Source organism: Grus americana, chromosome 20, assembly GCF_028858705.1.
Source record: "Grus americana isolate bGruAme1 chromosome 20, bGruAme1.mat, whole genome shotgun sequence".
Lineage (NCBI taxonomy): Eukaryota > Metazoa > Chordata > Aves > Gruiformes > Gruidae > Grus > Grus americana.
Genome location: NC_072871.1, coordinates 12367263 through 12382772, shown reverse-complemented (window position 1 = coordinate 12382772; position 15510 = coordinate 12367263). Strand labels below are relative to the sequence as shown.

General features: G+C 51.7%; 1 protein-coding gene across 6 annotated transcripts in view; it reads left to right on the top strand.

Moving 5' to 3' along the window:
* The first annotated feature begins 3878 nt into the window (after positions 1-3878).
* Positions 3879-15510, top strand: part of NTNG2 (netrin G2) — a 54304-nt gene continuing 42672 nt past the window's right edge. For 5 of the 6 annotated variants that reach the window (XR_008580041.1, XM_054849083.1, XM_054849084.1 and 2 more), the window contains exons 1-2: positions 3885-4130; positions 6770-7889. Coding sequence is in view for 5 of the 6 variants with exons in the window: in XM_054849083.1 (XP_054705058.1) it covers positions 7677-7889 (213 nt within the window). In the remaining variant the exon portion in view is untranslated. Of the gene's footprint in view, positions 4131-6769; positions 7890-15510 lie in introns of all 6 variants that reach the window. The other variant, XM_054849086.1, reaches the window with a different exon arrangement.

The window sequence follows — 15510 nt, the reverse complement described above, 5'->3', positions numbered from 1 at the left end:
TTTGAGAAGCGTTATCTCCCTAACAGAAGAGCAGCCTCATGTTTCCCTGCACAACAACCTTTCTTAGCCTAAAATGCTTTGCATCCTATTTCCTTGATCTGGCTAAGTGCTTGCATGCTGAAAATCCCACCCTCCCTCCAGCTGTCCTTCTGGCAGGAAAGAGACGTCTTCTCTCCAGAGAGTACAGTCACTGCTCCTTTGGTTATCTAATCAGGGAGGGCAAAATTCACCGAGGGCCCTGTAAAACCCTCTGAGCTGCAGAAAATGCATCTGAGGTCTTGTGCGGGAGGGTGCGAGGCAGGGAGCTGGGGGAAGCCTCCCTTCCCATAGCAGATGCTCTCTGCCATCTCCCTAGTAGCTTTTGCAAAGGAAAAAAAAAAATGTAGAGTACTCCAGGGACTGAAGCATTTGTCTCTTCCCTCTCCTGCTCAGTGGGGCATGCGTGTGCCTAAGAGCAGGGGACCCGTAGCACCCGCCGGTCTGGCCCCAAGGCTACAGCAGTGGTGTACGGGAAGGGCAAGAAAAGAAATGTCCCCCACCCACCCACCCTCCTGGACTGCATGTACCAAAGCTGTCTGTTGCTCAGTTTCTCAGGCTTTGTGTGGGTTTCCCAGCATTTCTCCTAACTACAAAATATTATGTCTCTCTTCCTTTTAAAACTCAGTGATTTCGTCTTTGCACCGAGCGCAAGGAACTGGGAAGCACAAACCTTCCCATTCTGATCAAGCTGGAAGCTTTCTTCCCGTTCAGCTTGCTAAGGACAAAAGGACAGTACGAGGGTGGTGAGATGAGACAAATCTCCCCCAGTAAGTGCGAGGTTCAAGCAGCCTTCCCCTCCATCATCCCTAAACCAAAAGCACCGTTAGTAATTTCCTCCCCTTTTCTCTGCAAACTTCTCCCCGGAGGTCCCGGCGGGCTGGAGAAAGACACCGCTGGAACAAGGGGTCGGGCTGAGCCGTGCTTGCCAAATATTACCCGAGAACCTCCCTTGCAAAGGGGTCTCTCGCCTGCTCCTGGGCTCGGAGCACAATTATGAGCCTTGTGTTTCCACCTAATAAAATGCTTACTCACTTGCAGTAGGCACTTTGACATCCTTGGCCGCACATTGCTAGATAAGGACTATAAAAAGAACGTATTGCTATTACAGGTGATACAGCAATGTGTATCCTCAAATGAAAGATCCTTTATAAGCCTGGTTATTATTCTGGCAGTAATCTCGGATCTCTCTCCGAAGACTCAACTCAGCTCAAGTGTTAGCAAGTGTATCGCCACCGAGAACGGGGACTGCGAGGTGTCACGTTTACCTTCTGTTCTTTCGGTACATCCTCTATCATCCCAGGTCGGGAAAACACTTCCCTCTTCTCCCGCGCATGCCAAAAGCACCATTTGCCATTTAGATTTAGGGAGCCAGATACAGCCGTAGTACAAACAGGTGCGAGCCCGCATGTGCCAGTAGAATTACACCTGCTTACAATGGGTTTACGTTTGGCCCTTGAGCCCCGGGGATCCCTTTGGGAGCAGAGGCTGTATTAAATATTAAGGCCTTATTCTCCACCCCTGCCTACGCTGTAGTAATTAAATCTTAGTGCAGACCCATTGATTTTCAACCGCGCTCTCCTTGCGTGAGAGGGTACTGCTCGGCACGAGGGAGGGGGCAGAGCTGTCCCCTCAAGGAAAAGCACATCCATTTTGCTCCTCGCAGAAAGGAAACAATACCCCGCATTAAAAATTTGCAAAGCGTGCTTGGGCAAAAGAATGCAAATGGTCTAAAATTAAACATTTGCTGCAACTCTTCCCCATTCCTTTCTGCCTGCGACAGCAGCGCTGCCGGCTGCTTTGCAGTCGCTTGCTTTGGGCTCCGGTGTCTATGAGTGCCACAGACGATCTCTCTCTTTCCCAGCATAAGGACCCTTGGAGCCAGACCTGTCTGTTTACCCCAGGAGCGGGAGCAGCGCGATTTCCCACCCTCCGAGCCTGTTCCTGGATCTCCTGAGTCGCTGCGTAACCTTGGACAAGCCACGCAGCTGCTGCCAGCCTCTCCAGGGTATTACGCTGATTAGTTAATTCTGGTGATTTGCCTGGAGCTAGCGCCTTTTACCTGTGTCTATACACGTATTATTGCTAGCTTCTGATCTTTTGAGCTTGCAGGGCTGAGGAAAACGACTTTGGTTTTTCTTTAAATGCCATGTAGTTTAGAAGTGTGACAACTCATACTGTGCTGTTATTCTTTCCAATTGAAACCTAATGATGCGTGCATATCACTTAACTCTGATGTCAATAATCAACACACCACTTGGTCTTTTGCCGTGGCTATTAGAGGGAATGAAAATGAAATACCAACTCCTTTTTATCCTGTTACTGTACCATAATAACTAATAAAGGAGTAATAAGTGAGACACGGGGAATTTCCAGGGGAGTCATTACTACAGAGAAGACCTAAAGGCACAAAGCGAAATCCAGGAATATTAGCCAGCCCTGAATTTCCAGCCAGTGCTTCTCACATAAGTAATACTGCTGCCGTAAAATCTGTGCTTACAGGAAAAATTATCATGTGGAAAGTATCAGTCTGTGTCCTGACCAGAGGAGAGGCGATTGAGCCAGAACCAAAGACAGCCTTGCAGGTAAAGACCACCCTGTGCATCAGCGTAGCATTTAGGCTGGGCCACAGTCAAGATATGCGCCAGCATTTCATAAATCTCACTTAACGCTCCAGTATGTGGGAAACGTTTCCCAGAAGAGCTCTAAATCACCTCTGCCCGGTCACAGGACGGATGGTGTGTTTTCCAGGGACTCTTAGGTGGGAGAAGCCACATAAAGCCCTCAGAGCAGTGGGCCAAAGGAAATCATACGACAAAATACTGAGTCAATGAGACTGCAAACCACATGCAAGTTGGACAATGCCCTTTCTGGCTTAGAAATTATTGAATTCTTGGCTAGGAAGGAACAGGCATTTTTTGGTGGTTGTGTACATAGGGGGCAGTGGGGATTTTTTGGTTTTCCTCCCTGCAAACAGACTGTCATTTATCCACGTGCATGTCAAAAGCCTGTCGCTGCTTAGGAATGATCCTGTCTCTAGCATCTAACTAGCGCAGGCAAACCTGACGGTTTTATGCACCCTGTCGATAGCTGGAGCCTTCCCTGCCCCTCAGCGTGGACACAGGAGAGTTGGCCCAAGCAACACCCACCTATAGGTTCTGCATCCCCGTGCTGGAAGGCGTTATCACCTCTGACGGCTCTGCACGTTAATCCTCTGCCTTACCAAAGAAAAACCTGGTTTGGTTAAATCCTGAAGCACATTCCTCCCATTATCAAAGCATTTCCCAGCCATTTGATTTCCCCATCTCCGAGTTCCTGCTTTGTTTATCCTATTAATTCCAACCACCCCCTCTTCCCCCAACACACACGCACGCAGCCTCATTTACAGCATCTTCGCCAGCAGAAGCCTCCCCAAAATATTCAGGGCACACCAACCAAGAACTTACACGTGCAGGGAAACCCTCGTGACTAGAGGGTTGTGGTTTTTTTCCTCCAGCAAACATGATCTCATGATTATTTTTTTAAGCTCTTAAAGAAAAAAAAAAAAGAAAAAGAAAAACCCCACCAAGGAGCGGCCCTCCTGGCCTGCCGGTATCTAACCGGAGGCAGCGGGCTGTGCCCAGCACCCGGGACGGCGGGGATGCTGCAGCCGCCCCTCCGGGAGCCTCGATAACCCCGGAGCCGCCGGGGCTGAAGGCTCCCCGTTTGCAGCCTCCTCTTCCTCGGGTGGTTTGCCTCCCTCCTCCCTCCCTCCCCCCCTCCCCCCCGCTCGCATTTCCTCCCTGCACCTTTAAGAAGCACATTGCTCGCCGGTGGGATGGTGTGTGCTAAAGCTGCACAGAGGAAGTTACGCAGCCGGGATCAGGCACGGAGATAAAAGCTCCGATTGTGATTGAAAGTGAGAGCAAAAGGGATTTCAGCCTCGGCATTAACTTGCGCGGGGAGCCGGGGATTGCACAAAGCTTCCCCGGCCATCTGCCCTTGGGGGCCGGCGGCGCAGCGGTTGTCAGCCGGGCTGGGAGGTGCGGGGGGGTCCCCCCGGCCCCGAAGTTCACTGCTCCGCCGGGAGCCCCGCGCCGCAGAGCTCCCTCCCGGTAAGGACCTGCAGCGCCGAGCACCGGCCGCCGGGCCGGGGGGGGGGGAGGCGGGCGGGGGGAGCGGCGGGCAGCGCGCGGTGCCGGCATCTGCCCTCTGTCCCCATCTCCCAAACGCCAGCGTGTGCGTCCCCCCTGCGCCTCTGAAGTTGCTCCGAGTCTCTCCCGGGGTCCCCCCGCTACCCGCCCCCCCCCCCCCCCCCCCGCCCGGAGCAGCACCGGCTCCCCACAACGGGGGGGATTTTATTTCTTAATTTTATTTTTCCTCGTCGGAGTTTGCAAAGGAAGCCAGGGACGCTCACCGCACGGGGACGGCTCTCCTCCCGCTCCGCCACTTCTAGCACAGCCCCTGCGGGCTCTCGGAGCCCTTCAGGGCACCCGACCCCGGGGGCGGGGGCAGCGGCTTGCCCGGAACCGCAAATGCATTAAGGAGGGCGGCGGAATATAAGTGAGATTTACAGGTTTTTCTGTTGGGAGCCCGGTGCTCCTTTGAGCTTTGCACCGTTATTCGTAGGGTTCAGCCTCCTGCCACATCGCGGGCAGAGCGGGGGTTTCCTAACTTTGCTTTTAAGGGCGGAGGGGAAGGGATGAGCAGTGTGGAAGAAGGAGGAAAACTCACGCTTGGTCGGGGGGGGGGGGGAAGAGTGGTTGGGGCTTATTTTGAAGGCAACACTTCTGAAAGAAAATTGAAAACTCCTTCATTGAGTTTACTTTCTGTACTTAATTCCAGAGCAGCTCAGTTGTTGCTCGGCGTTGTCTCTTTATTTCAATAGGGTGTTAATCCAATAATAATAAAAAAAAAAAGGAACTGGCTAAGTCAAGATACAATCTAATTTTGTGTTTTTAATACTCCGGCTATCAGTCCCCAGCGATTGCTGAGTACTCTTCAAAGAAAACAAAGAGCATTGATTCTATTTGTTCCCATGAACTGCAGTTTCTTAATAATATCAGGTGAAGATTTATTTTCTAAGGATCCAACCAAATCAAGCAGGGCACAGCCTTCAATTCAGAGAGTCCCTCTCCCCCGTTTGCAGTATGCTGGCTTATTTCAGAGCAACACTGGGCAACTGTTTCTGCCAAGGAGCTGAAACGGCTAGGTGTTGCACCGCAGACTTTGCACGGCACCCGCACGCCTGGCTGATTGACTGCTAATAAATCCACTTTTCTAGCAAATTTTTATTTCCCTGAGAGTCTATGATATTTAGCCAGCATAACAAAAAACTAATAGATATTATAGATCCTTTCTTCCTGGGTTTTGCCCCGACAGCCATTCAAGTGCAAAATATAATTGTTAAGGCTATGAAAACAGATCCATAAACTTAACAGCCCTGGAGTCCTCGTTAAAGCTACCCTGCTTGTTTTCTATACAATGCTGGAGTCTCACGCTCTCCGCTGTTATTAGGCACTTGGCCGTGACCAGTTTGATGTAATAATTAGGAACTGACTTGTTATAACTGAAAAGACAGCTCTGATGTCAGCGGGACTTACAAACACTGTGTCACACAGGTTTATTATTTTTTACTACATTTACTCATAATGTAAAAATAGCAGCCAGTCTATTCTTTCTTTGGGAGTTTATTCAGGTCCAACGCAGCTATAATAGGCTGCTCTTTGAGAGCTGGCGATGAAGCATGAGAGAGAGCTTCTCTTTTCTGAACTCATTCATCTCAATCAGCACTCTTTCAACCAAAAAGGGGGGAAAGGGAGATGGTAGCACAGCAATGTGAAGCCCCTGAACATGGATCAATGCATCTGTTAACCTGGAGTTTCTGGGCTTTATTAACAACTGAGCTTTATGAGAAAGCAAATCCTAAACATGCTGTTGAAGCTGACATCCCTAAATTCTGGAAGAAAAGTTGGGGAATCAAATAGAAAGGGAATTATCCAGAGCTAAATTTCTGTTCTGGATATGTGCCTCCCACCTCCTCTTATGAGATCTCCCTCCTGGGTCTAATGCTGAGAGAGGGTTTGACTTTTTTCTTTTTTTTTTTTTTTTTCCTTTCCTCCCTAGTTCTTTGTCATTTTGTTTTGTAATTACTTAAGATTTTTATAGCTCTACTGGAAAGATGACAAAATTGCAGAAATGTTGCTCTAACCTGAAATGAATACTGGGAAGGTCATTGCTCTTTGTATTAGGTGAACCTTAAATGTTATTAGGACTTTAAATTGTTTTTTATTAAATGTTATTGTTCAGATAAATCATATGTGGGGATGCTGGACAATGTATCTGTCTCCCCAGCTGTCTTATTTATTTGCTTATCTTTTTAAGACTATCAATTTGTCTGTCTGTCCCTGCTCCGTGTCTGCATATTCTCTGTCTTCTAATGACCTATAGCAGCTTCTTGATATTATTTGAAGACCCATTAGAGCTCTTCTCCAGCTGCTGTTACAAACCAGATACCTTAAACGGGGCAGCGCTCCTTCCCATCTCCCAAACAGCAGAAGAGCCATAAGCATCTTACTATGGATTTCTTTTTATTAAAGTTGTATATCTCCCTTTTACGAAAACCTGGCTCGTGGCTCGGGAAGCCCAGCCGAGGGCTGTTTCTCCCGGGGGGCCCCTGCTCCTACAAGTCTCGTTGCTCCAAGTGCCCCCCCCCCCCTTGCTCCCAGCTAATTTGTCTTTCAATTTGTTGTAGGTGCAGCCCGCTAATGACCTCTCCCTTTGCCCTGACCATGAAAGAGAGAGGAGACCTCAGGTAGCAGCACAGCTTGCAGCTGAAGGCTTTGGGAACTTGATGCTCAATTGCCAAAAGGCAGAGTCAGACAGAAATCCTTGCCTGCAAGTGCCTTGCCACTGCTGCACGACGCAGAGGGAGAAGCAGCAAGGCCAGCGCGGCTCCTGTCAACCCACTGACCACCCAGCATCCTGCTGGGACCACTGCGGATCTGGCCACCCAATGTGTTATTGTTGACAAAACCATCCTTTGGGAGAAAGGAATTTCAGCTCCAAAGAGTCTCTCTTGTCAGAGTTGTACTGATAAGCAGATGCTATACTTATTTTATGTATTAATACTCAAAAGCCCCAATAATTATTTAAAACCACAGTTTAAGGCACTTTCCGCAGCGACGCATTTGCGGCAGACAAGAAGGTTGAGGAAAACCTGATCCAGCACCATCTCACGGCCTCTCCAATTTACTCCTATCAAATTTCATCAGCGACTCAGAACTTGATCTTTCTATTGATTGACTGGAGTCACCTCTAGATATTTTCATGCTGATTTGGAAGCCCTTTCATACAATAAAAGGAGGGAAAAAATGAGGTTAAGGAAGACTTTTGACCACTGATCAGCAACTCTGGCCAAAACTTTCCCAATCAAGTGATTTGCAAAGTTGGCTTCTGCGCCAAGAGAAACTTTCCACAACCAAACACAGCGTGCAGAGTGGGATCATTCCTGTTATTGTCTAGATCTCCTTTGACTGGATCACTTGTAGATGAGGAGTTTCCATGCTGATCCCGAGAGCAACCCCTAGCCCAGTAGCTGCCTTCCTCGGGACTCTCGGCACTGCCCTCGCCCAGGGATCCCGCACTTGGCCGCAGCTGCCATGCTCTACCTGGTTGCTCTCCTCTTGCACTGTCTCCCCTTGGCCATGGGACAGTATGACATTTGCAAGTCCTGGGTGACCACGGATGATGGCCCGTCATGGGAGTTTTATGCTTGTCAACCCAAGGCCATGCGGATGAAGGATTACGTGACAGTACGGGTGGATCCGGCAGGAATCACTTGTGGGGACCCACCAGAGAGATTCTGCACTCATGTAAGTGTTGTTTTTCCCTCCTTGTTTGCTGTGTTATAACAGACTCTGCTTGCGGGTGGCCAGAGGCACTGGCCTGCTGAGATGCCGTTAAAAGGACATTTCGGTTCAGGGTGGCAATGGCGACGGCTGCCTTGAGCTCTCAGTCTCCTGGTTTGCAAAATGAGGAGGAGGTGTCCGGCCACCCCGGTGCCGTGCCGACCGGAGGTCAGGCCTAGAGCAGGGATGGTGCCGGCACGCTGAGGGGAGGGCGAGGAGGAGCCGGGGAGGGCTGAGCAAGTCCTGCTCTGGGGTGGTAAAGTCTGGGTTTTGGAAAAACTCTGCCTCCAGCGAGCACACAACCTGAGCTGCTCTGAGCATGTCCCTCCGCTTGCTAAAGCGTGGGGGGGTGTTCACCAGTCCCATCCCAAAAGGCTGTGCCGGCACTGGGGTTTTATCAGAGGTGAGCGCGTCCTCTCGGCACGAGTAAGAGCAAGGGGCAGGGTGGTGGAGGCCAGCGTGGCCCTGCACGCCGGCAGCTCAGGCAGTTGGTCTGACGGCCACGAGTTTCACTCGAGCCCCTGGAAATGCAGCTCTCCCTCTCTTCTAGCCTCCACGTGAAAAGACTCTCTGGACAGATGCTTGCCCTTGTAGTTAAAATCTGTAACTTATTTTCTCTTAAATATTAATCATTGCATTTCATTCCGTGCACCACAAAGCTCAGCAGGAACATTTGATTTATAATTCACAAGGCTTTATGTTGTTAAAAAGAGTTCGGGGGTCAAAGCAAAGAGCAAAACAGGACGGCTGTAACATCCCCTCCCAAGTGTCCTCCAGGAGTGGTCCAGGCACACATTTCAGGCCCAGTGACCAAGCCAGTCCGTGGTGACAGGGCTTCTACGGGGGTGAGCCCCGGACAAGGACTCTACTGGCCTATTACCTGTAATGAGACGGGGAGTTCTCCCTCTAACTCAGTGCAAGAGGGGACAGGAGTCCTGATTTCCTTTGCCAGCATTACCCAAACTCAGACACCCCATGCCTCAGTTCCCCACCTAGAAAATGCACGTACACGTAGAAAATACCCTGGGCCCAACCAGCCCAGGGTATCTCTTGAAAATCCAGGAGGAAAATGCTGCTTTGATACTAGGAGATGACAAACATTTATGACCATCGGAACATGCCACCACTATTTATTTACCCAGTTCTCCCTAGCCTGAGGGGTCTCATTAGTACCAGGGAAGATATTTTCACTAATTCCCAATAAGTAGCAGCTTTTCCTTTGAAAAGATCATTTGAAGAGAAAGATTAAGTCAAAGGTTGCAAATAAAACGGTTAACTATCGATGGGTCAGTCTGGATTTCCATTTATCTGACTGGCTGCAGAAGGATTAAAAGGTGAACGACGGATTGCTTTCTGCTACATTCACTGCAGCTATTTGCAAACACTTTCTGGCTAAGGATGCTCCAGACTTCAACTCCGCTGACCTCCAAGGAAGCAAAAGACACAAACTGCAATCAGCTCTCTACATCTCTTGATTCAGTCAATACTGAGCTAAAATCTTTCTATTCTGGGCAGCAGCAGTATTTCCTCGTAGCGTACGCCTGCCATGTGCTGTAACACTTGCAAACACCGTGTGCAGCCGTGAATGGGAGTTACACAAATGCAAAACATGGATTTGCCTTCCTGTCCCTGCCTCACCCCGGGGTGCACGCCTGGCCCAGCTCTCATCTCCTGAAACAGAAACCAGCATTCACAGCAACGTCCGCGAGCAATTCCCCGATGAAGAATCATGCTAAGAACAGGAGCAATATATTGCAAGTTATTTTTTAGATTTTTGGGATAGGTTTATGAAATCCCACTCTATTCATGGCCCTTTCTCCCCCATCTTGCACCAGCGCCGTCCTCTCCAGAGGATTTGAGAGTTTTAGAAGCGAAGCAGGTGAAGAGCAGCCCTGCCAAGGTGAGCAAGGAGCCCACCACCCAGCACTTAGCGCAGAGCAGGAGGTGGCTGCAGTCCAGCCTAAGGACTTGGTGTGTGCTGGGAGGCCATCAAGGTAAATTTTCGCAGCCTGTGTCACAGAGAATGACACGTGGCCATTTACTGCTGAGCATCCCCCTTATGGTCAGTAGAAAGTGGAATCAGCAAGAAATGGCCTTTCCATCGCCAGTCCTGGGCGGTGACTTGACACCTATTGACGTGCAGAGCGAGGCGAGCGGAGCCCGCAGAGGACGCGAGCGGAGTTTTGCTACCCCAGCGCAAAGGAAGCGCTGGACAAAAATCAATGTCGCTGCCCACCGATCATTACAACCTCGGAGCCCCGGCCCTTGCAGCGAGAGGGGAGGGTTAGCGGCTGGCACGCACCCCGCGCAGCTCCTTGCCGGCCAGCCTGTTCAGATGCCTTTTGGTGTCCTGTTATCCTTTCTCTTCAGGTTTTAATTATTTCTGTCTAACAGGTGGGTTCTCCTAGGAGCCTGGCTTTCCAACAGAGAAGTTCTTATGGTGACTATATTGCTTTCTTAGGTGTCTTTCAAAACAGTAGGGCACTGCCCGTGCAGTTAAACTAACGTTACTCAGAATTAAGCACAGCCCGGCAGGACGCCTGCACTGCTCAGACAACTGAAATCGAAATTAAAGACACACAAACATCCCTCCACACTTAAGCAGACACGGGAGGGAGCTGGGCAGCGTCCCTGTGCAGGGCATTGCTGCAGGCAGGCGGAGGACGAGGGTCCTGGTGAAAGTCAGGACCTGTGAGACAGCGAGTGTTTCCCGAGGCTGTACCAGTCCCAGGGAGGCATTGCCCAGCCCACAGGATCACCTGCTTCGGTTCTGACGACTTTGAGCAGCGCTCAGAGAGTTCTGCAAAAAGGGGCGTCTGGGGGCTTGCAGGAATTATTTGGAGGATTGTCTTTTCTGTTTTACAGCAGTCTGAGTCAGCTCTGGCTGCTCCCTTCTGGCTGGGAAGCGTTTTGCTGCTTATTAAGGTTGGGGGTTTTGCTTTTTCCACAGTTTCTGAACCTTCTCATATTCATGTCAATGCCTTTCTGGCAGGGTCACCTGAAAAATTAATTGTACTTTACCTCCTGGCAGGGCAGGGGGAGTGGTGGGAGCAGGCAGACAGATGGATAAGTAAATAAAAGCCTGAATGACTCTAAAAGCGTGACTGAAGGCTACTAGGGAACGGATCTTTGAACCAGGGGAGTCAAGGGAGGGGTGAAACTTCAGAGATCACATCCAGGGGACGGCATGGAGCAGCTAAACGCAGATTTCAAATGAGAGGGGTTTGCAGGACAGGCGCGGCTGGGGAACAGCAAAGCTGCATGATCTGCATGGGGCAGAGGGGAGATGCGGCGTTACTTCACCGTCCCCCCTCCCGGGGAGGAGGAGGAGGGTGGCGGAGCTGGCAGGGTGCTCCCAGCTATTGAGATGCTGAGGCACTTCTTTGATACTGAGTAGGGACCTTTGAGAATTTCACTTTGAAGCATCGGCGTTTTGCACACAGGATAAAAAAATACACAAGTTTTGTGGGCAATTTACACACGGGGCGGGCAGCGGGGAGCAAGCAAACGCCAAAGCCCTGCTCCAAAGAGAGTTGTAGCTCAGGGGATTTCTAAATCATTCCAGCAAAAGCAAGGAGAGGTGTCCGTAGCAGGCAGCCTGCGAGCCAGCGGCCATCACAGAACGGTTTCACTGCTCCTTGACACCCCGGTGAGAGCTCCCCGCACCCAGCCAGCAGCACAGGCTCACCGCCACGACGGGAGCCCGTTCCCCCCCAGAGGCGTCGAGGCAGCGTTTCTTGTTCAGACAGCACGCTCTGATGCAGGGCCGAGCTCTGAGCCCATATTGATGGGTCAGGGGTATTTTTATTTGGCGTCAGCATTGTTTCATCAGCTAATAGAGGTTGTTGATTTTGGCACGGGTACATGAAAAGAAAAGGCTTTATTTATTCATTACGCGTTCAGCCAAATTTGATGTTTTGTTTAATTCTTAGCTAAACTTTTCTGAATGACATGTGGTTATAAGGCTTGTACTAAGGAACTGTTTTTCTTAGTAGAATTGTGGGATCATTAAAACTAATGTCAAAGTTTTTAAAGAAAGACAGAAAAATGGAGATGTGCTTCAGAGATGCTCTTCCAAAAGCATTTTTAAAGATGCAGCATGATGTGGTGGTTAAAGGATGGGTTCTTCCCTTCTGGTATGCTGAGCAGACACAAAACCCGCAGCCCTTCCCCAGCCCACCCATCCCATGGGACGTGCCCGTGCTGTCCCTGCGCCGTGTTTCAGGTAGGAGACTCGGGGGGCAGAGCGCGAGGGGTCCTCAGCCTTGCGACCGCCCCAGGGTTCAAGGGCGGTCTTTGGGCTGAGCAGAGCCCACAGACAAGTCAAATGAAAAATCCCTTTCAAGAAAAGTGGATGTTCTCTCTCCTCCTCGAGTAAACCAGCACTACCCACTGTTGATTGCAAATCCATCCTTGGCCTTAGCAGAGGGCTGGGAGACAGAGCTCCCCTTTGCCCTTCCTTTTGGGACCTATATGGCGCTAGGGACAATTATTTTGTCTTTATGCCAAAATTCAGCAGCACAAGAAATCCACTGCCTGCTGCCAAATTGCCCATGACATCTTGGTCAGGGCTGTGGGGACGGAAAGCCGCATCTTTCTTTTCACATCTGTAACGTGCTAACAGCCCCCCTTACCCCTCGAACCCGCCAGTACATTAAAGTAACACCTGGAAAATTCTCCCCTTTCCTTTGAGGAGAGCCTGGAACAGGCAAGTGCTGCCGTTTCCATCCAGATGAAGGTTTCCTAATCCACCCCTTGCACCCATCACGGCATTGCTTTCAACCGTGGGAGAGAGGGCTGGGGCCTTTCGGTTCTGTTCCCCCCCTTAATCACTCCTCAGCACCAGGGTTGCTGCAGAGAACACTGTTTGAAGTCAAGATCAGCAGCTCCGTGCCCTTGGGGCTAGACCCTTGGATTGCATGTTATTAGCAGCTCAGCAAATTACACCCTCCTGCCCTCCTACCACAGAGGCTACTCCAGAGCGTGGCAGGATCTCAGTGTTATAAAAGCAGCGGCTTTACAGAAAATGAAAGAATACAATTCAGCTTTAAATTAGAGAGTGCTGAGCAAACGGGATTTCCCCTCGCAGTCCATAGCAATTTCCTTAAATGCCCAGTTCGGGATTCATCTTGTTGTAAAGCGGGATGCTGCTCCCCTCACAAGGATCATTTCTACTTGCTGATGGAAAAGACACAGCGATAAAAATCAAGCTGTCAAGTGGATTTAATTGGTACAGTGAGCAGAAAGTTTACCCCCATCTTGAAAGAGATGGGGAAGAATAAACTGTTTTTAAGAAAAGCTTTACTCTTCAAAGGGAACAGCGTCTGGAAGGGAAAAGCTGGAGAGAACTGACTCCAAAGACTTGCTGGGGAGTGTGGCCAGAGCCGGGCGAGCAGCTCTTACAGCAGCTCTTGCACTCGCTCACGCGCCAGCTCCAGGTATCACAGTTTTGCATAAGCAACTTTTGAAGCTGAAGAGATTCAGGGCAGTCCTTCCTATTTATTTTTTTTAAATCTATATTGTATTCTATAGCATAGAAACAATCTCCCATTAAACTTTAAAAGGAATTCTCGCTGCAGTCAAGACTGCCTGAGTGGGAATGAGCGCTCTCCTACCACGCTCCGCTTTCCCTAAGTGAAAGTCCAGTTTTAGCCTTAGCTGAGCCTGATTACAGTTTCAGACCCCGAACAACATTTTCACTGTCAGGATTTTGAGGCGCGGGGCTTAGGCTGACCCAGCCCCATGACCCTGCCTGTTGTCCCACACGAGTGACAGCCACGTCCCCGCTGCAGCCTGCGGAGCCACGGTCGGTCGGAGCAGTTCACTGATCTGTCTGAAAAATCCCCTCTGCAAAACATCCCAAACCGCTTTCCTTTCCACTCGTGCAGCAGCTGTGGGGCTGAGCGCTTGGCTGCAGCGCTGTGTGCAGCAACGGCTGGGTCGTCTGCAGCAGCAACAGGCAGCAAACTGCAGAAGTGAGGTTGCAAAATCACGTCCGGCGCTGGATGGGCGCCTCTCCCCCCCCCCATGGCTACGCTCTGGGGCGGCACAGCAACGAGCAAGCAATCCTGATGTCCTCAGTGGGGACCATCCAAGCTCCGCACCTGCCTCATGCCATTGCTCTGGAGAAACCAAAACGGAAACACGGCCAAGCAGCACCAACCCCCCCCCACGAGTCAACCGGCACAGCCCCTTCCTTCGCAGCAGCCTCGTTTCCCCTGCAGCCCCCACAGCACAACAAAGATGCAGAGGGGCCTTTAGGAGTGACTGCCCCCGTCCCCGCCAGAGCCACGGCGCCTGCGGCGTCACTGTTTCCTGCTGAGCTCAGCCCCACTCGCCAGAAGCAACCAGACCCCTGCATCCCACCAGGGAGGGGGACGGGGCGGTGGGGAGCCAGCGGTCGCTCTGTGCGCACCCCACACCGTCCCTGCCCGGCTGGGTGCAGAGCTTACAGCAGTGCCGCGATGGCCAGGGGGTCCCGAGGTTAATGAATTCCTCCTCTGACCTAGATGGGGAGCTCCATCAAGCGTGAGCAACAGCAGCTCGGCAACGCTTGGCTAGCAGAGCCCAAATTTCTGACTTGCCGGAGTCATTACACACGTGAGCTGTTGCTGACCTGCTTAGCAGGAGTTCTCCACCGAGATGGCGTGAGCACCGCTGCTGCCGCCCTCCCGAAGGCGTCCATCTCCTCGGGCACCCAGCCTGCAGTGCTGAATGTGCCCTGGGCATTACTTGGGCAGTTCAAGGCAATACACGGGTTCCTGTGCTGGAACACAAACACCAAAGGGGCTTTTTGCTCTGTGGACTGTGAAGCACTGCTTGATGACCATCCAGGAGATGTCTGTCTCCTGGAGGAGCTGATGCCTGGCTAAGACCGACCAGCAAACAGCAGTTTGGACTTCCAGCCCTCGCCCCAGGCAGGTATGCCATCCCCTGCCATGCAGTGCCCCAACCCTGCCTGCAGCCTCAGACGTGTCCCGAGAGCTCCCCGCGAGCACCCCCACCTTTCAGACAGGGTCACCAGGCCCCATGGAGAGTGCACGTTTCAGCACCGACTCTGCACCTGCTCTGCTCCACTGCCCCGACCTGCGCTTGCTCCAGCGTCTGGCACCGGCGCCTCCGCACATCTGCTCTGCGCTACGAGCGGGCAGGCGCAGGGGAACCTGCGGCTCCGTTCGTCAGCTGTGCCCAAGCAGGCTCCAGCCACGACAGGGAACTGCCTGGGGCTGCTCGTCCAGGAGCGCAGTGGGTGCCGGCACACAGCGATGCAGAGCCACCGGGTTGGGTCACATCCCAGCTGGCTCCCACCTCTCCCGCTCACTCGCATCTCTGCAGAAGCCACCAACACGGCAGGCTGCCCTCCCCAGAGCAGCTCCGTGCATGGCACCGCAACTCCAGCCTGAGACAAGTCGCATGGGAAGGCGAGTGCCAGCGTACGATCAGAGCGGCGCAGTGACGGGTGCCGGGGGGGCAGCAGGGTCACCCACCCGTGAGCGGTGCCGGGCGGCTCCAGCGCCCACGTGCCCGCAGCCCAGGACTGATGCCCATTTTGCTGCACGCTCTGGCGTGGGCGATGGGTCTCTGC